At 27.0% G+C, this 24076-nt stretch overlaps 1 protein-coding gene across 1 annotated transcript; it reads left to right on the forward strand.

The window, feature by feature from the left end:
- The first annotated feature begins 10349 nt into the window (after window positions 1–10349).
- Window positions 10350–11875, forward strand: LOC126893528 (uncharacterized). Its single transcript, XM_050663833.1, has 2 exons — window positions 10350–10427; window positions 10468–11875. The coding sequence occupies exons 1-2, from the start codon at window positions 10392–10394 to the stop codon at window positions 11719–11721; spliced, it is 1290 nt and encodes a 429-aa protein (XP_050519790.1). The 5' UTR covers window positions 10350–10391; the 3' UTR covers window positions 11722–11875.
- The last annotated feature ends 12201 nt before the right edge of the window (window positions 11876–24076 follow it).

The following is a 24076-nucleotide window of genomic DNA, read 5'->3' on the forward strand; positions in this document are numbered from 1 at the left end:
CACCTTTAATTATTNATTAACTCATATTTTCAGTATAACTTATACTATAACCGCCTTTAATTATTTTATTCATTATAACATATGTAGCAGCATTACCTATATGGCTCATATATTCTAAAAGATTATATAAATTACCGCAATAAAGGTCGTAGTATATTATTTGTGATCTGTCCTGCAGATTAAATGACTTTGGTTTATCTTCCTTAATTAGGATCTTTTTAAGTTCTAAAAAATCCATATCAGTTATTCCAGGGTATATTAAATAAGAAAACCCAGTATCATGTTTCAATGCTACTTCAAATTCTTCTGCATCAGCGAAAATCTTTGGTTTTGGTTTAAAACAATTACACGAAATGAATTGAATATTACAAATTATAACAATGAAGATTAATAAAACGCAATATTGATTTAAAATCATTATTATATCAATTACTTAGTCTTAGTAACACTCTAAGAAGTCACGTAACTATATTTTAAAAATAATACTTTTTTAAAACTCTACATATAATAGATTGTGAATATTTTAGTTTATGATTTCATTTATATATTCATTTATTACATTAAACATTGTACTTTGAAAATAGTAAGCTAAAATTGAGTAAAACCAATATACCGTTTTTTTTTATAAGAACAAATAATAAATATATAGAGGAAAAATAAATTTAAATAANATAAGAATAAATAGTAAATATATAAAGGAAAAATAAATTTAAATAATAATTACGTCACAGTGTCTAATATCGAAAATATTATAGCTCTAAGTCCCAACGACCCATTATTGAACGAATCTTTACAGCATTTCAACTATATTTTATCAATTTATGTACTAATATGAGGTTCAACGATAATTTAAATAAGATTTTTTTTATTAAAAATCCAAATGTTTAAATTTATAAAAACTTAAACTGGTCTAAAATTTATCAAAATCATTTTGTAGAGCTTTTTGTATTAACAAATCATATTTTTTAATGCTTTTCGGCGTACAAATTTAGTTCTTTACACTATTATGTAATATTTCTTTGAATACATGGAATGTTACAATCCGTTTTCTATTACAGTAACCTGATCATTTATGTTTATGGTTATTTCTGTATCACTCAAGATCCCATTACCTTAATGATTCATATAATAATATGATAATATTGCAATAACATAAACAATTTGAATTGCAGTTGCGTTTTTAGATAATGTTAAACAACATTAATATGTTATTATTTTATAAAAAATGTTTACTTTAATTTTGCTTTTTTTATTAATAAGTATATTTCTTGATTTATCAATTAATAATTACTTTTTTATAATCATCACGTACATATAATAAGGGTGTAAATTTTACTTTTTTTTATGGTAATATACATATTTAACTACCTTATGGAATAGAAAATAACTGGTTGACATCTTTTGAACCAGTCATTTAGAAGTTATTAGCAGTATTTTAGAATATTGACTTGAAGTGAAACGGTGGTCCAAAAGTTCTTATCATTTTCTATTTTTTAAGCTACCTAAATATGTATGTTAACATTAAAAAAATTAATTCGACATCTCATACAAGTTATGAAAGAGGATGCTAAAAAGTAATTGAAGGGCTTTCTGCAACAACCAGATAAATCCACTTTTTGAAATTTTTCAGGACAATGTAAATTTTGTATAAAAACTTTTATTTATACTTAAATTGTGTCAACAAAATGTATTTGAATTCTACACTCATTTTTACATACATATTTGAAAAAATAATATTAATATTGAAATATTGTTAGTCAAAGTTAAAGGGAGCATAGATTTATCTGGTTGTTGCACTGAAAAACACTTTATTTTTATTAGTACTCAAATTAAGTCAATTTTATTCTTTAATGTATTTGGATTTTTAATGCTTTGATTATGTATAAATACTAAATAACAACTTAAGTTTCTAAAAATGTCAGATAAATGGTTGTTGAAGCAAATTACAAAACAAGATAAGACCATTTCAGTAATAACTCCATCACTATTGATCGGATTTAACTAGTTGTTGCGTTTGAATTTCAAGAATAATTTCCTTTATACATTTCCGTAAAAAATTGAGTTTTGAAAAAAAGTTGATTTATGTGGTTGTTGCTGCAAGCTCTTCAACTATTAGCGGTTAAAAAAATATGTAATTAAAAAAACCCAGCACAGGGGGTCGCAGCACAATGATGACGTGGCATAGTTAGATCTAGTATAATGACAAATTGGTGGATTATTCTTAATCCTGATTAAGATAAAGTATGTCAAATGAAAAAGGGATTATGAAAAGATATTATATCACATAAAAAAATTATTGTTAACAACATTTCAGTTGTTACACAAAAATGTTTATAGTATAGAATATTTTTTTTTATATTGGGTAATAATTCGTTTTTGTTTTTTTTGTTGAAACATTTTTCCTTTTGTTAGTTATAATATACAATTTGTTTGTTGATATAGACGTTTAATTTTGTTTATAAAAACTAATATAAGTTTGTTATTCTATTCTTTCACTAATTGCTAGGATCATTGATTGTACAGCTAATAATTAGCTCGATAACTTGCATCTTTACTGTGATATTTCATTGCTACATATTAAATTGTTCTAGTCAATTGTGATATTAAAAATTGTTTAGTTACAAAAAACTTGTCTTTAATCAGTAAGTTCTTTTGTTATTGTTGTAGTTCGTGTTTAGTTTTAGGTAGCATCTCTGGCCAGCAGCTCTGCAAATTGTGAGTACTATTATTGATGTTTGTGTTCCATTGTGTAATTTAGTGTAGTCTTCTTTATTATTATTATAGTTATTTTTGATTGTGATTTATTGAACAGATTAGTTATTGCAAGTTTTATTTATTTATTATTTATTTCATTGTAGGCGTAAGGCCAACGCACAACGATCATAAGGACCTTGTGAGTATAAAATAGTCATTATCGCACGGGTATTTGTTGTTTTATATTGTGGGTAAATCATTAAAATAATTAAACTATCTTTAATTTTGTGTTATCTGTTCAATGTCATTTTAGTAATAATTATTATCTAGTCAAATTTGTTTAATTTCATTACTACATCTTATTATTGAATTTTATACTATTCTTCTTTATATTGTCCTTCTAGTTAATTACATAATTTTACACCATTGTTCTTGGAGTTATTTTTATACATATTGTTTATTACTATAATTACTTTAAAGAGTGAGTTGAGTGTCATTTATTATTGGAAGAGTTATATTCATTTGTTATTGATTTATTGAAGTTGTATAGTTCATTGTTGTTGCCATTTTGTTAGATTTTTTTCAGAGTTTATAATTATATTATTTATTGAGCCTAAAGGGCTAAATTTATCTAGTCAAGTTATTCATTGAAAATATTATTAATTATTGTAAACAGATTTAAATTATTTATTTATTTAATTTAATAGTACACATTTACATATATACACACTAACACATCATTCACTACATAGATCACTGGTTGCTGCGCAGGCGAACCCTCCCTCCCACCACCAGTGATTCTATTTACATACATAACACTACGCAGCCTGATCGCTATATGTGCAATTAGCCGGTTCGGGTACGCACTATAATATTTAGTGCCCCTGACCCCAACAATTGTGTTGATCCATACACTTTTCAATAAGTTATAGCATTATAAAGATAAAAATGTAAAAAAAAAAATCGAAAATTTTCACGCAAAAATAGCATTTGATAGTCATTTTCACCACGAAAACAAATCCAGAGGTCAAATTTCATTTTTTCATAAAAAATACATTACATTAGCTTTAATTTAAGATAAATATAAAATTGTCAGCCTTACCAGAACACTTTCAAAATTTAATTTGAAAAAATTGTCTTTTTAAATCCTTCCCTGTGGGCGGGTAAAGGGTTAAATTTATAAAAAAAATATACCAAATGATAGGTAAAGACATCAAGCATCTATAAAAAAATTATATTGATTCAAACATTTTCCAAAAAGTTAAAACAGTTTAAAAAAAAAATTGAATAAATTTCGAACATAAGCGATTTTTAAATTTGTAATTTTTTTGGAGGTTTCCATAATTTACGGGGAACGAGCGAAATTTGTTCAATTTTTGAAGATAATTTCTTCGATTAGATATAATTTGTAATCTTTTGACGTATCATTGAAAGAAATCGGTTCGGCGAGAGATGAGAAAAAGTGGTAAGAGACACAAAAAAAAGAAAAACACACCATAGTAAAATACTATGGTGTGTTTTTCTTTTTTTTTAAATTTAAATTAAAGTAAATTCCTTCTTAGCTTCTCATCGAAGCTAAAAACAAAACATTTTTTATTCAATATATTTTATTTTACGTAGTTTATAATAAACGTTTAAACCGCTGAAAATGTATTATTCCACTGATAAGGTAAGTTTTGTTATTATTATTTTGTTATCATCGGTAGAAACAAATATACATTTATTTTCAACTTGACTTAAGTTCACTTCCTTATTTACTTTACCTAACTTAACTTTAAAAACCGGCGGAAAATAAATCAAATATTTCATAAAGTTCTCTAAATATTTTTAATTCATTGGTAAATTGAAAAAATAAGAGTAATTCAACATTTATCTATCTAATTAAGTACTAACTATTTCATCTAAATAGTTTACAAATATATGACAAGTACACCATAAATTAGGTATAGAATCAAATAAAGATGATTAATGTAAAATTCTAAACTATTCTAAGATAGCTGTTTCTTATTTTTCATTATTAGATTTTTATCAGTCTTACCCCCTATATCGGTTCATTATGTATAAAAATAAAGAATATAAAATTTGAAATTTATTGGTAAAGTTTAACCCGTGCTCCCTAACCATTAAAGATGAAAAACACTTTATTATTGAATTAACCATGTTTTTTTTTAGTTTTTAATTTATATTTAAGTACAACTTATTCATTCAAGCATTTGTAAGGTACATTATTTGTGGAAAATTTAATAAACGACATTTTTCATTGTACATAATCTTTAATTAATGCATTTGTTTTCTTCAAGTAATTGACGCTGAAGTAAATTTTAACTAAAAAACATCAATTCAAAATATTTATTGTATAATTTATAAGCGAAAATAATACTTAATTACTCGTTTAATATAGTAAATATTAGTTAAATTTCTTTAAAAACATTATACTACAATGTGTGGAAATTGAATAATTGAAATTAAAACATCAAAACAAATACAAATTGAACAAGTATTTTGCAAATCTAACGTGTACGAAGTAAAATGTTTAGACTGGATATATGAAAAAAATAAAATTATAAAGAGTAATGTATAGAAATAATATATGATAAGTTAACTCCGTGTAAAGTATAATCAGGCAATAGTAACCTAAAACATTTTTCAATCATAATTAAAATATTGACCACTTTTGTAAAACAATAAATCTTCAGCAAATTTAATTTATCTCGATGATAATTATTTTTGGTGCAGTGAAGGTCTTCCGACACGGTACTTTTAATAGATGTCTTTAATTTGTTTTTTTTTTCCGTTAACTCTGTTGTGAAGTTTGTCGTTTTACTTAAATCTTAAGGGGGTTTCTGTAATGTGACAAAACATAACCCTCTTGTTTTTTTTTGTTGAAACTAGGAATAATCTTGTAATATTTTGCTATGGGTATGGGCGTGCGACGTATACCCGACCGTGTAATCAAAAAACTGTACTGTTGTCGTCATCGTGAACTCTATACACACAAAATTAACTATGTCTATCTTTTCCCATATGACCACCACTGTCAATACCAGTAAAATATATACAAACATTTTTATCTTCTATGATATCGAGCAAATTGTAAGGTCGATACATATGACAGATTAAAAATTATTTGTATGTGAGGTAATTTATATTTTAGGTTACAGTTTTATTTTTAAATATCTAATGACTGTATTAAAACTTGAAATTCGTATGAATTTAAGAAAAATTTATCATTTTTCAATACTATTTTTATTCCTGTTGACAAAAAATAAAACATGATTTAGAAAACATTTACGTCAACACACACAATACAGACAACGCATTTAGGTTAAAATTATAATTTCAATAACGAGCTAAAACGATAATATATAATATATAATAAAACAAATTAAACTAAAAATGTAATAGTAAAATTTTGTTTGGGATTTAATTATAAAATATGATTAAAATTATTTATTAAATTTAAATTCCCACGACTGGTGTATTTGCCAAATATTTGTCACTTATGTATACTTGTCAAGCCGTCGGAACACTGTACTTGTACAATTATTGGACACTTGTCAGTTTCCCGCGGATTGTCAGCGAATGTGACACAAGTTAGAGGAATTAATGGCTTGACAAGTTTACACTTGTAGGTCACTAGTGCACACTTGTGTACTTGTCAAGTACTTGGCCAATATTTGATTTGAGGGTGGCTATCGATAACATAATTTTTTCTTCCCCACCCACCTATATTTGTACAGTATAGCGGTGGTTCATATTGGCCTAATTAGTTAATTAAATTTAATAGAGAGGTAAAACTATTTTATAGTATAATTGTAATTATAATTTAAGTTAAGGTTGATTGTATAATGTATTAATTATATAAGCTATTAATTTATATTACTATTAATATTAAGTATAAAGTAAATATTATTGGATAATTTAATATTTTATTAAATGTTTATACTTGTAAAATTCTGTTTTATTTTTGCAAGTAAAAAATTATATACGGTATTATAATATGGTGCGTAGGTGCAACACACTGTTAGTTCTACTCTGTCGTGTTTTTTGTCCTTTAATTTTTAGGGAAACGAACCTCCTCAAATTTGCTTCAATTGCTATAGTTGTTGGATTACGAAAACAAGATTAATACAGTTTAGTACTGAAAAATATTTTATAGTAATAGAATTTTCTATTTTATAAAGTTATATTTCAACTATAAGTGTAACAACAGTTTTATTTCAAGCTTCTATGGCTATAATTAAATGAAAATGAATCGGCCAATTTTTTTTTTTTGCAATCCAGCTAATATAAATTAAGTAAAATAATAACTCTTTACGTTTATATCAGTATGTATCACCTTTAAGTAATCGTAATAGGAATGCAAGCAAAAAATGAATATTGGTAATAAATAAAGAAAAGGCTTTACTGGAAATGTCAAATTACTAAAAAAAGTAGATAAATGTATTAATATTATGAATGCGTTTCATTATTAAAACTTATATTAATCATAGTAAAAATGTATTGAAGTATTGAAGGAGCATTATGTATTATTCGAGGATTTCCATTATCATAAGTCAGAAAAAATTTTAAAAAGAAAAAAAATTCTTTACTATTAAAATACATATTTTTAAAAAAGTTAACTTTAGTTGATTTTTTTTCAAATACTTGATAGTAGTTTAAAACATATATTTGGTTTTTTCTTCGCTGAAATACCTCTACAAAAATTTAATTTTACGACTTACACCATTTTATAAACTTGCTCATTCTGATGGACTTTAAAAAAAATTATATTTTATTACAAAATTAATGAAGTATAATTTTTATATAGTCCAGGAAAGTGTTATTATACTTTGAGTGTAACTACACGCAATTGCATCAGCTATAATTACTATTAGTATTAATTCGTCGTTGTCGTCAAGAAGTGAAATTTGTTTTTTGTATCAATAATTAAAGGTTGAAATTTCTTTGAATGACTAAAAATTTTCGATTAAATGAAATTAAACTATTGAAAAGTATTCTATTGTTTGTTATTTATTATTTATTATCGATATAAAAGTTTTTTCAACTTAAAAATAAAATTGAAAAAAAATATGTGACTCACATGCCACATTTTTGCACGACAACAAACGAATTAATTATAATTAATTTTTTTTTTATGTATAATTTTTAGAATTTTAGTTATTATTAATTATTATATGAATAATTATTCTTATTATTCATAAAAAACAAAATTTACTTTAGTAGGAAATATAAATAAATCATTTGTCTACTTAAAATCGATTAATAAATGTAATTTACTTGTTTTTAACGTAAAATTTACCTTTGTCTGCCTTTATATAACGATGTCATCCACCATCTTCTTTCTTTTTTCAATTAATTATTTGTACTTTAAGTACTCTCCACACATAATTATGTATGAAGCATAAATAGTCATTTTTCATTATCACTAGCCATTTTAATGAACTTAAGGTTAACTAAATAAATGAAACCTAAAAATTATAGGTAAATGTTAAAGAACTAACTTAACAAGAAAATATTAAACTAAAAGGTATCAAAACTAACAATACTAAAAAAAGAATTTTAAATCACTCACTAAAACGTTCAAACACTACAGCGCTAAAAAAGCAAATGATNCTTCTTTCTTTTTTCAATTAATTATTTGTACTTTAAGTACTCTCCACACATAATTATGTATGAAGCATAAATAGTCATTTTTCATTATCACTAGCCATTTTAATGAACTTAAGGTTAACTAAATAAATGAAACCTAAAAATTATAGGTAAATGTTAAAGAACTAACTTAACAAGAAAATATTAAACTAAAAGGTATCAAAACTAACAATACTAAAAAAAGAATTTTAAATCACTCACTAAAACGTTCAAACACTGCAGCGCTAAAAAAGCAAATGAACATTGCTTAATAATTTTCAGGTCCCACCCCCAATACAATAATTGTCCATTTGATCCAGCCTTAGGAATAGTATACTTGGCTCTTATTTATTACTTGACAAATATACCAGTACTTGTACACTTGTCAAGTATCCAGTTATGAGAACGCTCCACTTGTTAATAATTGGATGATTTGGCAAGTATACAATTATTGGTGTACTTGGCAAGTACACCTGTCGTNTTACTTGGCAAGTACAACAGTCGTGGGAATCCGCCATAAGTATATATTTTTATTATTTATCACTAATAAACAAAAATATATAAATTCATTTTTTAATTTTATCTAATTTTCGACATAGCCATTTTTTAGAATAATTCTTTCCAAAAATTTTAAACAGTCAATAATAAATTAAGACATTTCCTCCCACCCACATGTACAAATGTCATTAATTTTCCAAATATTGTTATCGATTAGTTAATTTCCTATTTAGATCGTTATCTATAAAATAAACTACATATATTATTATGAATAGCATACAATTATTTAATTATACACATTAAATATTTTTCTAAAGGTGATAATGTAATTAAAGTTTATTTTGTTATTTGATATATTTATAAACTTTCATTTCGATATTCATACATCTAATATTACAAAAATGTTGTTGATACTTTATGAAATTAATTATGGAAAAGTATAACTATAATTAAAAAAGGATTTGTATTANATGAAATTAATTATGGAAAAGTATAACTATAATTAAAAAAGGATTTGTATTATTCGAACATTTATCTTAGTTTTAAAATAATGTTGTATATTATGAATTTAAACGATAGGAATTTTATTGAAAAACTCATAATAAAATGACGTCGTATTATATATTAATATTTAATTTTTAGAAGACATTAGATATAATGTTTAATTTCAACGATAGGAATTTTATTGAAAAACACATAATAAAATGACGTCGTATTATATATTAATATTTAATTTTTAGAAGACATTAGATACTATGGCGTGGTCATTATTATTAAATTTAGATTTTTCTGAAAATTTTCCGTTTATTCTTATAAAAAATCAATGGAAAATAATTTTACTGTATTTTATATTGAATTATTTTTTTCTTTTTATGAATACTAAACAATATTTCTTTTTGAATTGATACTGTGACAATAAATCACTTTTAAACTGTTTAAACACTATTTTTGATATAGAGCGTTTATTATAATAATTGTTTACATAAATACAAAAATTATATATTAAAACGTCTCCAATTTTTAGTGTAGTTTTAAAAAAGTACTCTTCTTAAGAAGTTTTATACGTAACAATTATTAAGTAATAAGATACTAATAATGATTTTTAATAAATATTACGTGCTAACAATATTCTTTGGGATATTTTGTATTATACAATTTATCAAATGTAATTGTTTTAAACCGAAACCAAAACAAAAACCGAAACCGGAACCGAAGATTTTTCATGATACAGAAGAACTTAAAGTAGCATTTAATCTTGATACTGGATTTTTTTATGACAATCACCTTAAAATGCTTGAAACAGGTTTTAATGAATTGAAAGATATAATTATTCAGGAAAATAAACCACAATCTTTCAAATTGAAAACCAGACCAGATATAATGTACTATGACCTTTATTGCAGTAATTTGTATAACCTTAGTGAATACACAAGTCTTATTCAACATTTTTTATCTTTTAAAATACTTAAAAAATATAATGAATACCAAGGTTTATTGTTGAATGAATCAATTATTCAACACATGCAGATAAACCACAATCTTTTTCATTGCAGACCAGACCAGATATAATGTACCTCGACCTTTATTGCAGTAATTTGTATAACCTTATAGAATACACTAGTCTTATTCAAAANTTTGTATAACCTTATAGAATACACTAGTCTTATTCAAAATTTTTTATCTTTTAAAATACTTAAAAAATATAATGAATACCAAGGTTTATTGTTGAATGAATCAATTATTCAACACATGCTAGCTGTAATACTAAAGTCAAATCTAAATGCATTTCTAACCCCTTTATGGCATATGTACATGTTTGCAATTTATTTGAAAAACCAGAAGTCGACCTATAATTTATTTATAACATCACATCTTTCGAACATTATAGATTATCTAATATCTTTTTTATTGTCATTTACAACTCTCGATTGTCGAAAGAATAATACATACGATTCTACAAGTACACAATTATATAATTTAAATGAAACAGTTAAGATTCCAATGATAAAAAAAGTAATGAATGTAATGGCAAAAAGAAATATAACTAATAACGTTTTAATGCATGGCGAAAAAGTAGACAATTGGGTTTCTCTTAAAAAAATTTATCTTTGCGAAATTGTTGAAAACATAAATATTTTAAAAACTATAATAATGGGTTTCGGGGATCAAAATGAAACAATATGCAATAAGATATTCAAAGATATTAGGGATGCATATGATGATGCTAGAAATTATTATTGGTTTGATTTATGGATATTAAAAATTAGAACTTATCATGAAAAAATCTTAAACATATTGAAAGTCGTAATTTTACATTTTATTAGAAAGCATCTAAAGTATTTAATGTTTAATGATGATAAAATTGTCGAACAGTGTAATATTGAAATACGGAATCATTTACATGATATTACTAATAAATTTGGAATTATGTTATGTCGATTTTCGGAATTTGAAAACATCAAAAAATCATTGGTAAATTTACCAAATGATATAAATAAAACCTATAATATCATAAATTCTGAAATTATTACAAATATTGAAAACGCAATACGAGCAAAATTTGACGCCGAGTCATTTGAAATATTACGAATAGATGTAAATAATGAAAAATATAACATGAAATCAATAACTAAAACTGAGGAACTAATGGCATGCGTTCAAATAAGCGAAATAATAAATGAAAAAATAACAAGATTTAATGAAATCTCACAAATACAAGGTTTGAATGATAACTTCCTAAGATTTAATATTTTTGTACAGTACTTTGAAAATATATTCAAATCTAAACTCAAGGTTTTTAAGTCATTCATGTGTTTTTCTGTACACTTCAACATTACATTTGATCATGAGACAGAACAAGAAAAAAAAAAGAGATTACTTGATCTAGAAGTATACTAGCAGATAAATGATTAAAATGACTTATGTTTTCTATAAGTTCATTAAAATTCATAATAATCAAAATTTAATTTTCAGTTTTAAAAAATAATATTTGAAAGCTTGTATTTGTGTATTTTGATTTTACTAATAAAATTATGAAATATTGTCTATTGAATTTCAAGTATTATAATATTTAACTAAGTATAGAATTGTAGATTCTTTTCGTACTCAGGTGCACTAAAGTAGTCAAATTTAATTTACAAGAATTGTTTATAATATTTTATGTTGGTATAACATAAAAATTTTTTATTATATTAAATTATTATTTATCTAACATAAAGAATATGTATAAATAAAGTGTTTAGCTTCAATAATTGACTCGTTTCTTTGGTAATTTTGTGAATCATTTTATTACAAATGCATTTTTGCGTAAATATGGAAATGTATGACGATAATAAGTAGCATTTATATACACTACTCTTCTTAATGTTGTTACACGGTGTTTGCATATAGTATTGTATCATTATCAGCTCCTTAGACTCTGTTCCAACTATTTTTGATCTGTTCTGATTTAATATGATTTTAACACCGATAGTCGTTATTTCATGATGGCAGAAGGAACCAGTAAGGGGCCGAAGTGTGTATTACTGTTAATTAAGTTCCCGTATGTATCTCAATCCGGGAATTAACNAAGGAACCAGTAAGGGGCCGGAGTGTGTATAACTGTTAATTAAGTTCCCGTATGTATCTCAATCCGGGAATTAACAACAAACAGAACAGCTGAAGGGCAAATCTAAGACTTCGACTGAATAATTCCACTACGGCTAACGACGACCCAACACAATTATCGTGTTATATTATTAGAAACTTAAAAATATAAAAACTATTTCATATTCATCACTCATTTAACAATACACGTGAATTTATTATTTATATATAAAATTAAATATAAATAGGGTTTTAAAATTACTATAATGAGTTAGAAGATAGAAGTAGATCAAATCTGATTCATTTATCGAATAAAGCCGCACGAAAAGTGTTGGCTATTTTCAGGAGCGGATCTAACAATAAAAATGAATAATTAATCAATGTATATTTAAGTTAAAATATGTTTTTTTTTTCGTAAATATTTAGTTTTTTATTATTTTGATGGTATTTATTGATATTTCTATTCTTTGTATATTTTCGTTTAAAATCCGAAAAATTAGTAATTAATAATGAGAAATTATAATATCCATTATCTATTTTTTAATCTCCACATTGAAAATACTATATTTGACTATATATGACTAAAATTCAGTCATAGTCAGACAACTTTCCGGTTCAATTTAAAAATTGAAAAAAGTAGAAAATTAGTACAATATTTGGAACTTAATGTTATATAAAACGATAATCAATTTGTAAATTTGATAAATACACCAAAGAAATGTCCCTGAACTCCCCTAAAAATTAATAAAATGGCAAAAACAGTGCAAATTCGAATTTAGTAACTATAAAAAGGTAAATATTGATTATTTGAACATGATTTTCTATTAAAATTTGTTCAGGCTTTTTTTTTTTTTGTACGACAATAATAAACAAGTATTTTTCTGAAACTTCAATTTTAAAGAATAATAAAAATTTAATACTACAATTTTATGGTATAGAACGCCGTTAGAAGGATTTAGTTGACCAGTTGTTACAAAGATCATCAACTATATTATTTCGTGAGACAGATGATCACCAGCATCTTGCTTTACTCACCCCCTTGCCCTCCCATCACGGCAAATCGATAACTTCCGTGTCGATCTACATCCTTGTATTGTTCATTGTCATAAGTCAGTCAGTCAATTGTTTTTTGTGTTACTCTTTTTCTGTTTGCAAGCGCCTTCGCTTGAATAGTAAATTGTTTGGCCGTTGTACGTTATGGTTTCACTGAACCAATTTCTTTCAACGATACGTCAAAAGATCACAAATTGTATCTAGTCGAAGACATTACCCTCAAAAATTGAAAAAATTTCCCTCGTTCCCCGTAAATGGGGGAAACCTCCAAAAAAATTACAAATTTAAAAATCGCTAATTTTCGAAATGTTTTCAATTTTTTTTACTAAAAACTGCCGTAGCTTTTTCAAAAATAGACATATCAATATAATTTTTTTTTATAGATGCTTGATGTCTTTACCTATCATTTGGTATATTATTTTCATAAATTTAACCCTTTACCCGCCCACAGGGGGGGTTTAAAATGACAACTTTTTCAAATTAAATTTTGAAAGTGTTCCGGTAAGTCTGACAATTTTATATATGTCTTAAATTAAAGCTAATGTTATATACTTATTTATGAAAAAAGGAATTTGACCTCTGGACTTGTCTTCATGGTAAAAATGACTGCCGTATGCAAAAATATGCTATTTTTGTGAAAAATTCTTGATATTTTATTTTACATTTTTAATTTGTTAATAATATTGTTGTTGTGTACGAGGCAGCTAGACCGTAGGATGGCTAGTTGTGCACCGCACTAGAATGCCGTTTTACCTTAAGCCTGTTTAAAAAAAAACGTTATTATTGATGCGGGAGTGGGTCACCTAGGAGATGACTATACATCCAATAAGTAAACGAGAGTAGACAATAATTAAATAACATATATCAGAGAGTATCTTAAATTTAAGGGGTAACGGGGAACCCTTAAATACTAATGGCCGGAAAAGCGACATAAAACAAAATAATTTATCTCAATTAAAACAAACGATAAATAACATTAAAAAATAATATAAACACAGCTGAATAGATGAAACTGTTGATGATGATGAGTGGACTGTATGAAATCTTGTGGTAATGGTATCGAACATCTGAGTATGACGAGTCAGAGTGTAAATCCAGGTACGTAATGGCAGACGAGAACAGACTACGGCAATGAAGATGTTTAGTAATGGTCAGTGCCCAATCACTGGTGGCGTGCAAGGGCACGAAAACTTGAACACAAGTGTGCAACAACAAATAATAAAAACTATGGCATACAACGACCGGACAATTTATCATTCAAGCGAAGGCACTTGCAACAGAAAAAGAGTAACACAAAAAACAATTGACTGACTGACTTATGACAATAAACTGTACACGAATGGAAACCGAGACGGAAGTCATCGATTTTCCACGATTATTGGCGTTTTTTTTATAAAAAATAAATGTATAAATAAATAATTTAGAATGCAATTTGTTTAACATGGTCTTTTGAACCTTTTAAAATTATTGAGGTTTTCAAATTTAGCGACAGCAGTTAATCTTTTCCTACAAACATGAAACATTGCGCACCACCTTATATAAATATTCGAAGTAATATAGAATGTATCCATTAAAAAAGGTTAAATTTATTAAATGATCTCGATACGCTAAAACTACCCTATTACGGTCTCGGATAGACATATAAAAAAATTTGATACTCTAATAGATATAGGAATAATTTATCTATCATAATCAAATACAAAAAAAATACTAATTACAATAATAAAATAATCTTTTAGACATTTTTATTCATAAGTTTTGTTGAAATTTACATTTATTATTACATTTTTTTAATTTTTAATATTTTTCTAATTTAAGAATTAAATTTTGTGGGTATATCATTTCTTTTTGTTTTCTTTATCGTTTAGAGCGACGTATATCGTCTATACTTTTCAAGAGGTTATCTTGAGTAAAAATCGAGATATGTAAGTTTGATAAACTGAGTCAATTGTTTCGTGTAAAGATTTATTGATAAAACTTTGCACAACACACTACCACGTGCTCAGACTCATAAACAGAAAATGTTTATGAAAAGTTTTATATTATAATAATTTTAAGACGATTATGCTTTAGTTTAAGCAATGACCCTTAAACGAAGAAACTTGGACATGGTACTGTCAGCATAATGGCCATTAAAACTAACAAAGGATTGATTAAATGCAATTTGAATGAGAATGTAGTATTATAGTCGTACTGTTTAACATTAACAAAGATGTAATGTTTGTTAATTATTTCATAAAAATGAGTATGTATGTATGTTATTCTCTTTATTATAGAGTAGCAAATTAAAATACAGTAATTAGCTTATGCTAAATCGCAATATTTTGACAAATAAAAAGTATTAAAAAATTACCCGGTCAGAAGATTTTATAATTATAATTAACAGTAAATTTATGATAAAAGTTAAATAATTCGTTGAAATCACTATTTTTATCATAATAAACAATTTTAATCGAAATCTTAGTTTTCATTTGTATGTAACTCTTAGTGTTAAAAAAATACTAAATCTGAAATATTCCATTTATTTATAAATATTAATTTATTTTAATGAATTGCTTTATCTAAAAACACTAATTAATAGGTTGTTAAAAAAATGTAATCAATTGAGCATATAATAAACATTGATCATAATTGTAAAAGTCTATCATAAAATATGGTGAAACCAAAATATATATTGATATTATCTATACTGGACTCAACTATGTCACGTCCCCACTATGCTGAGTTTTTTTTTTACGAAATATTTCTTTTAAAAATGATTTATACAGTAACATTTTACCAAAAAATTTGGATTACTATAGGCTGAAGTCGATATGACAAATAAAGTCAAGAAATTGATAAATAACAATGTAAAATTATTTAATTATTAAGTGCGTATTTGAAACCTATTATCATATCAAACCTAATACAACAACAAATAATTTAAAAACATTAGAAATTTATGATTTTAATTTTCTATTAATAGTATATGAGCTAAGTAACTTTTTAAGTGATGAATGTTAGCAAAAATTATTATAATTTTTATGGAAATCAGTGTACCTCACTTATAAGGTATTTTCAATGTGAAGATTTATTTAATTTTATTAAACACGCTTTTAAAGCAGATCGAACAAAAAGTTCATTATTGTTTTAAGCTTATTTTAAAAATTATTTTTAACTTTTTAGTTCGATATGCTCTAAAAGCGTGTTTTTCAGTTTTTTTAAACTATATTTATTTTTCACTTTTTCGTTTCATGTTATGATAGTTGTTTCTATCAATATCATGGTTGCAACGGGCAACGGGAAATCAGGGTTCGATTCCGGGGAGGGGTCTGAGAAACGAATACCACATCCAAGGAAAGCAGCAGACGGCTAAATTACCTACTTCCGGAACATGGAGGTAGTGACGAAAAATGACGATACGGGCATCATCCTTTGTAATCGGAATGAATACACTTTAATCTTTTAATGAGAATAAAGCGTGTTAATATATATTTTTAATAGTAATTAGAATATATATTTATATACATGTAAAGCGACTTAAGTACGCAAACGTATCGTGCACTAGGTATAGCCGTGTTTTGTGTGCGGGGGAACATTATACCTAAGATATAAACGGCGACATTGGCGTTATGAATATGTATATATATATACGTAAGACGCATTACACGCGGTTGGTATTGGTTCGTCAAAATAAAAAATTGTTTTATGTATTTAATTGATGTCGTGAACGCGTGTACGGAGTGGGGTGAATGCGTTACGACAGTCTAGTCTCAGGGCCATAGACGACGAGATACTCGACATAACAACAAGTGGGGCGTGGAGTTACATACTTACAACAAACAACAAACGTACATGTGAAACTAATAATATAAGCGTGTTAAAAAAACGATACAGTGTTCTATTTTAATATTCGTATTTACGAGTTATTTATTTATTTATTGTACTTATTGAACCAGTTTGCAACACATTGACATAGCCCTTATTTACGAAATAAATTTTACTAAAGTTATTAAATTTTAGTAGGTACAAAGGCACGCAAATACAACTTAAATATGGTTTTTAAAATAAATATTATTATTTTTTTTTATTAATCACTGCAAAATACTATTACTAAAAAATCAAACGTACAAAATAATTACTTAAAAATTAAATCGAATCCAACAAGTAATAGAAAATTATCACTATACTTTTATATTTTAAGTTTATGAATATTATCCAACACACCAGCAATAATTAAAAAATAACAATAAATTAAAATGTTGTCCCGTGCTTATTTAAATTACACATTCATCAATGTACCGCTGTAGAAATATTAATCAGCTATTAGCAGCACTATTAATAATATCATAAAATGCAATAAATTTAAGAAATGTATATCCCACTACTATATAGCACTAATCTATTCAAATAATCAGTCTTGCTAAACGGTTTTAAAATTACCCATGAAAAAAAGAAAGACGAATTCTAATTAGATTCAAAACAATATAAGGTTTAAAATACAACTAATCTTAAATATAATATAAAATAATAACTAATCTGCGTACGCAATCAAACTGTACTTCTAATAACCAGAATTAAATGTTAATCTTACGATACTTAGAATTAGTATTAAATCTAATTTTCAATGACAAAAGTACTGGTGTACACAAATAAAAGTATATAAATATATTAATCCTATAGTACGGAGGTACGGCCAAAACAGAAAAGAAACACAATTATCTTATGTGCTATAACATTAAAGTAGCTAAAGCTCGGTGGGCCCAAATTTGCACTTAACTGAATTCAGTATATTATTTAAATTACGCACAAAAGTAAAAGGACTAATGGATAAAATCACTCTGAATTTAAACAAACCACGCTCTAGATACCAATGTTCGTTTACAGGCTCCTAATTATCGGTTGGCCTAACTGACTTGGGTAATGAGTAAAAGGAAGTCCTATACCTTATCAATTAAAGAAATCAAAAAGGATATGTCTATAATAACAATATTAATGTAATTAATAATAAAATTTGAATTCGGGCGTCCCCAATTACATTACTAATAATAACTAAATATTACAATGCAACAAAATGAGTACAAGTATAAGATTTATAAGTATCATTGAATTCAATAATCTGATCTGGGCATAACATCAGTGATCAGAATATAACTGGTATATTCAACCGACTTTAACCGTTTGAATGAAACAACACGAACTCGATTATATAATCAATCACACGCACGGTAAATCATACGATACCGCAAAGTCGCGGGACAACTCGAGGCGGCGCCGCTGTGTCTAATCAACTAGACCACACACTGGTTAACTGATCAGACATGGCGACGACTATCGCCGGACAGCGAACGACATCCCCACTACAATATGTAACCGGTTGCATTTGGGTTGGAAGTTGAACGCGGCCACATATAACTCACCGCAACATTTATACTACTTTGCACCCAAGCAGTTGAGCATGTGATGGTATAGCAATTATTATAAAACAATACATAAAGCATTTTGAGCTTGAAAAGTATTCAATAATACCTTTAACAAGCAACGAATGTCATTAATGAAAATAATTATTTCTCAGTTTTGGGAATTTATTGTCCACATAAAGATGGCTCTGACTTTAATAACTTCAATGATATTTTTCAAACATTATGCAACTGTTGTTTAATAGGTGGTGATTATAACGCCAAACATATTCACTGGTGATCAAGTCTTTTTACATCCATAGGACGTGCACTATTAAAATCAGCTCTTTATATTAAAGCTGAGTTTATTTCTACTAGAAAATCAGCTTACTGGCCAAGTGACTCAAATAAAATTCCTAATTTTTTAGATTTCTCCATAATTTAAAGTATCTCTTCTAATTATAATTAAGAAGAAGTGCTGGTAGATCTGTTGCCTGATCGCATCCTCGTGTAATTAACAATGAGTTCGAAAATCATATTAAAAAACGGCAGGTTTTCCTTAAAAATAAGCAGTCATACTGATATTTTTTTAGAAATACTATTGAACTTTACGTACGATTGAAAATATCAACTGACGCACAAAAAGTAGTACATAAACTAATGATATTTTTGTTGCGGGAAAAAAGCTACACCAGAAACGTGTATGGACAGATATTACGAGACAACCTATCCAACGGAGATAAGATAACTTATTAGGTAAAAAAATGAGCTAGAAGAAAATGACACGCAACAAGTGATTTAGAAAATAAAACTGATGACAAAACACCTTGTGAGAAAATCAAAAAAGTTAAAAACGAAACATTTATGTAATATTTAAGCGGATACCTATTTCGGAAACAATGTTACCATTTAAATGCTAAACAATTACTCAAGAGAAAGAATTGTTAAGAGTTAATTGATTATTGATATATAGTTATAACAATGCTGTCTCATAATTTTAATGTAATAAAATTTTTGTGCAGTGTTTCGACCCCAGAGATTATTAAAGAAATAACAGAATTTTTTTATATACACGTTTTCATTGATGAAGTTAAAGGGAGGGCTGAGGGCAGATGATCCCTTCCGGAAAGTCATGCTACAACCCAATAACAGTACTGAACAGAGGCGGAACTACATATGTGTAAAGGCGGGATTTTCCGCGGGCCTCGTTGTTAAAGGGGCCTCATAGCGAAATTTTTAATTATTTATCTTATTTAATAAAAAAATTAGTTCATTGTATTAATCATAGAAATATTAGATGCAATGCATTTTGTAACATTTCAAGTAAACAAAAACATGAGATATTGAAATATTATTATTCTAATATTCACCACGAAAACGAACCGATAAGGGTATAGACTATAGTATATTTTTAAACGTGTTTTGTGTTGTGTATATGCGTTATCTGATGTCAATACGAGAATTATTTATAAAAATATATTTTCTTATCGCTGTTAGGCGGCGATGCGTTACTCGAAATGTATTTTACTTGTTCAGTGGCGGAACTACGTTAACTTTGGTGATTATAAATTATCATTTTTAAGACGATCCTATTATTCGGCGACAGAGAAAATCAACGTCTTAGACGTCATTTGTAGTACTTAGGTAAATACTAAAATTAAACAATCTGATATTAAAACTAATGACTGAATATATTTTTTTACGTACTTACCGACAAGGTATAACATGTAATTATTTAAGTTTAAACATAGTATTAGTAGGTATAAAATAGTATCGTTATTTGTTTTTAATTTAATCTAATACATCATAAAACATTATAAAGTAGACTTAAGATTTAATCTAAAGAACTGATGTTATTATTGTCTATGTAATTTTTAATTTTTTAACCCGTCGTTGGTAAACTTATGTTACGGATCACGATTGCTAAACTGTGAGCACCGCGCTCACACGTTACTTTTTCCTTTATTATTAATTACTCGATCAACTCAAAAAATTGAATCATACATAGAAAAGTATCATTTTGCTCACTACCAATTGGTAAAATATTTTTTGTAAAATACTAGTATTTTTATTATTTATGCGACTGGTATTGTGAGTACCAGGCGCAGGTTCAGAAATGTCACTGCCCGATTCATTTTCAAAAAATTGGACGGGGTCAACACTTGGGTTGACATAAGTCTTCTAAAAACTGTTCTACAGTCTTCTCCAACAAAGATTAAACTTTATTGGCCATTATTTTGAAAAAAAATAAACGTAAGCAATTCAAAAAATATGAAATTGATAAACTGTGAAAGCGACGCTCACTTTATCGGTACAGTTAACTTTGCACACTGAAAACTTGAGGAAATACAGATAGCGGCTTTTTTTTTTGTAATTATTGGTAAGCTTTTATTTGAAGGTAATAAGAGAATCAAGCAAAATAACAAACATTTATGTGACTGACGTTTAAAATGCTATTTGTGTGAGCGCCGCGCTCACATGTTTACCAATGACGGGTTAATTATTTTCAACATAATATTTGAAATTTCAATATTAAATTTATACTGATATTTCATTTAAAGTTCTAATTGCTTATACAAATAATAATAATAATAATAATAATATAAAATATAGAAAGAAAACGTATTGTTCTTGTGTTATAATTTTAGTGTACAACTTGACTTTGAGAATCTCATTTTATAATGAATGGTCTGAATAAAAAAATATTTGAAAGTGAAGCGAGTAAACGAAAACGTAAAGCAGAAAAAGAGCAAAAAATTAAATTGTTGCCGTCTTTTTCAAAGTACTTTATCAAAAATTCGGAAATTGAACCATCCTTTTCTACAAACTCTTTTTGAGCCAATGTAACACAAAATATGCCATCAAGTTCATTACCTTCTTCTTCAGTCACCAATATTGCACATAAAATATCTAGTTTCTCACCTTTATCGACCAACGAATTTTTAGGTAAAATACCATCCAGCTCTTCATCTTCGTCCCCAAGTAACAATATATCAGATTTAAATTTTTTTACTAAGCTTCTGATGTTACCAAACCCTACTGATATTGGTCATTTTAGCCATCTAAATCAGTTGCCTGACGCAGCAAAAAAATTTATTGTTGAATATGGACCATGCCAACCTAAAGGACCATTCTATAGATATTCAGATAATCGTGTATCTAATTTATCGTTCAATGAGAAATATTATTATTCTGGGTCATCAATGTCTGGTGGAAAGACAATTAGACTATGGTTGAGTTATTCGATTATTCGTCAAGTTGCATATTGCCAGCCATGTACTCTGTTCGGGAATAGATTAAAAAATAAACAAACGTCATGGATTGACGGATTTGATGACTGGGATCACATAACGATTGCTATGAGCCGTCATGAAAGTTCTACATTTCATCTTGTTTCATGTAAAGCTTATAATATGTATCATAAAAATTGAAGTATAGACTGTCAAATAAAAAAGCAAGGCGCTTCTAAATCTGAATATTGGACCGCAGTTTTAACACGTATAATAGATATATCGATCACATTAGGTGGCCAAAATTTGTCTTTAAGGGGCCATAGAAAAGATGCTAACTTCAAAATCAAATAATTGCATTAATAGACAGTTANATATCTTAGCCACCAAATTCAAAATCAAATAATTGCATTAATAGAAAGTGAAATAAAGAAAAATATAATATCTGATGTTACCTCCGCGCCATTTTTTTCCTTAATTCTAGATTCAACACAAGATATAAGCAAGGTTGACCAAGTTTCTACGATATATCGTTATGTACATATAGAAAAAGATGAACTTCAAATTCTTAAAAGTATTGAAATAAAAGAAGATTTCATTGGTTTTTCTGAAGCAGAAAGAAATACAGGTGAAGCAATAGAAAAAACTAACAGTTAAAACATTTAAAGATAATGGTCTTGATTTTGGTAAATTTAGAGGAATTGGCTTAGACGAANAATGGTCTTGATATTGGTAAATTTAGAGGAATTGGATTAGACGGAGCAGCAAGTATGAGTGGTAAACATAATGGCTTGCAGGCTCAACTTCGGAAACGACAGAAAAAAGCAAAATATGTTCATTGTGCATCGCATAATTTAAATTTGGTGATAAACGATTCTGTGAAAGATATTACGGAAATCAGACAATTTTTTGAGATGTTAGAAACTCTATATACTTTTTTCGGAAACAGTATACTTCGATGGGCAAAATTGAAAAAAGAAAGCTGTGAAATTTCTAGATCACTCAAAAGGCTGTGCCCAACACGATGGTCGTCTAGAATTGATTGTTTGATATCACTCAACCATATGTACCCAGATGTTATGAAAGTTTTAAACAACATTACGTTGACCGGACTTAATAAGAATGAACAAAACAATGCCTCCANCGGGCGTAATAAGGATGAACAAAACAATGCCTCCACACTCAAAAAATATTTCGAAAGTTATGAAACAATTATTTTAATTCTATTGATCTATAAAATATTGTCAAAAATTAATTTAGGATCTAAAATATTTCAATTACCTGGAGCTGATATTGGCAATTGTGTTGATTTGATAAAAAGCACATTGGAAAATATGGGGGAAATCCGCGATAACTTAAAAATTTTAATGGAAGAAGCTAATTCTAAAGCATTAAAATGGAATGTAACGCCCGAATTTTCTTGTATACGAATGAGANTGGAATGTAACGCCCGAGTTTTCTTGCATACGAACGAGAAAAGTAAAAAAATTTTATGGTGAGCTATGTCAAGATAAACGTCTTTCAGAAGGAAACCATTATTTTAAAACTCAAGTTTTATATCGATGTATTGATACTGTTGTTACACAATTGAAAACAAGATTTGTAGGCCTTAGTGAAATAAATGATTTATTTAGTTGTATTTTACGACCAACTGTAATATCTGATGAAGAGATCGGTAAGAGTGCAAAAAAGTTGGCAGAGGCATTTGAGGACTTTAATCCAGCAGAACTTACAACACAAATCGAATAATTTAAATTTCTGTTTGCTTCTGAACNAATCATTTAAATTTCTGTTTGCTTCTGAGCTTAAATCTTGTCGCAGCGTTTTTGATATGACTAAATTACTAATAATTGATAATAATAATTTAATTACTAGTTTCCCAGATTTGTTAACGGCATTTTATTTGTTCCTTACATTACCAGTTACTGTGGCAAGCGCAGAGAGGACATTCTCAAAACTTAAATTTATAAATAATTATCTCAAGAGCACAATGTGCCAAACACGGCT

The sequence above is a fragment of the Daktulosphaira vitifoliae genome, unplaced genomic scaffold (assembly GCF_025091365.1).
Source record: "Daktulosphaira vitifoliae isolate Bord-2020 unplaced genomic scaffold, ASM2509136v1 Scaffold_1, whole genome shotgun sequence".
In the NCBI taxonomy this organism is placed as follows: domain Eukaryota; kingdom Metazoa; phylum Arthropoda; class Insecta; order Hemiptera; family Phylloxeridae; genus Daktulosphaira; species Daktulosphaira vitifoliae.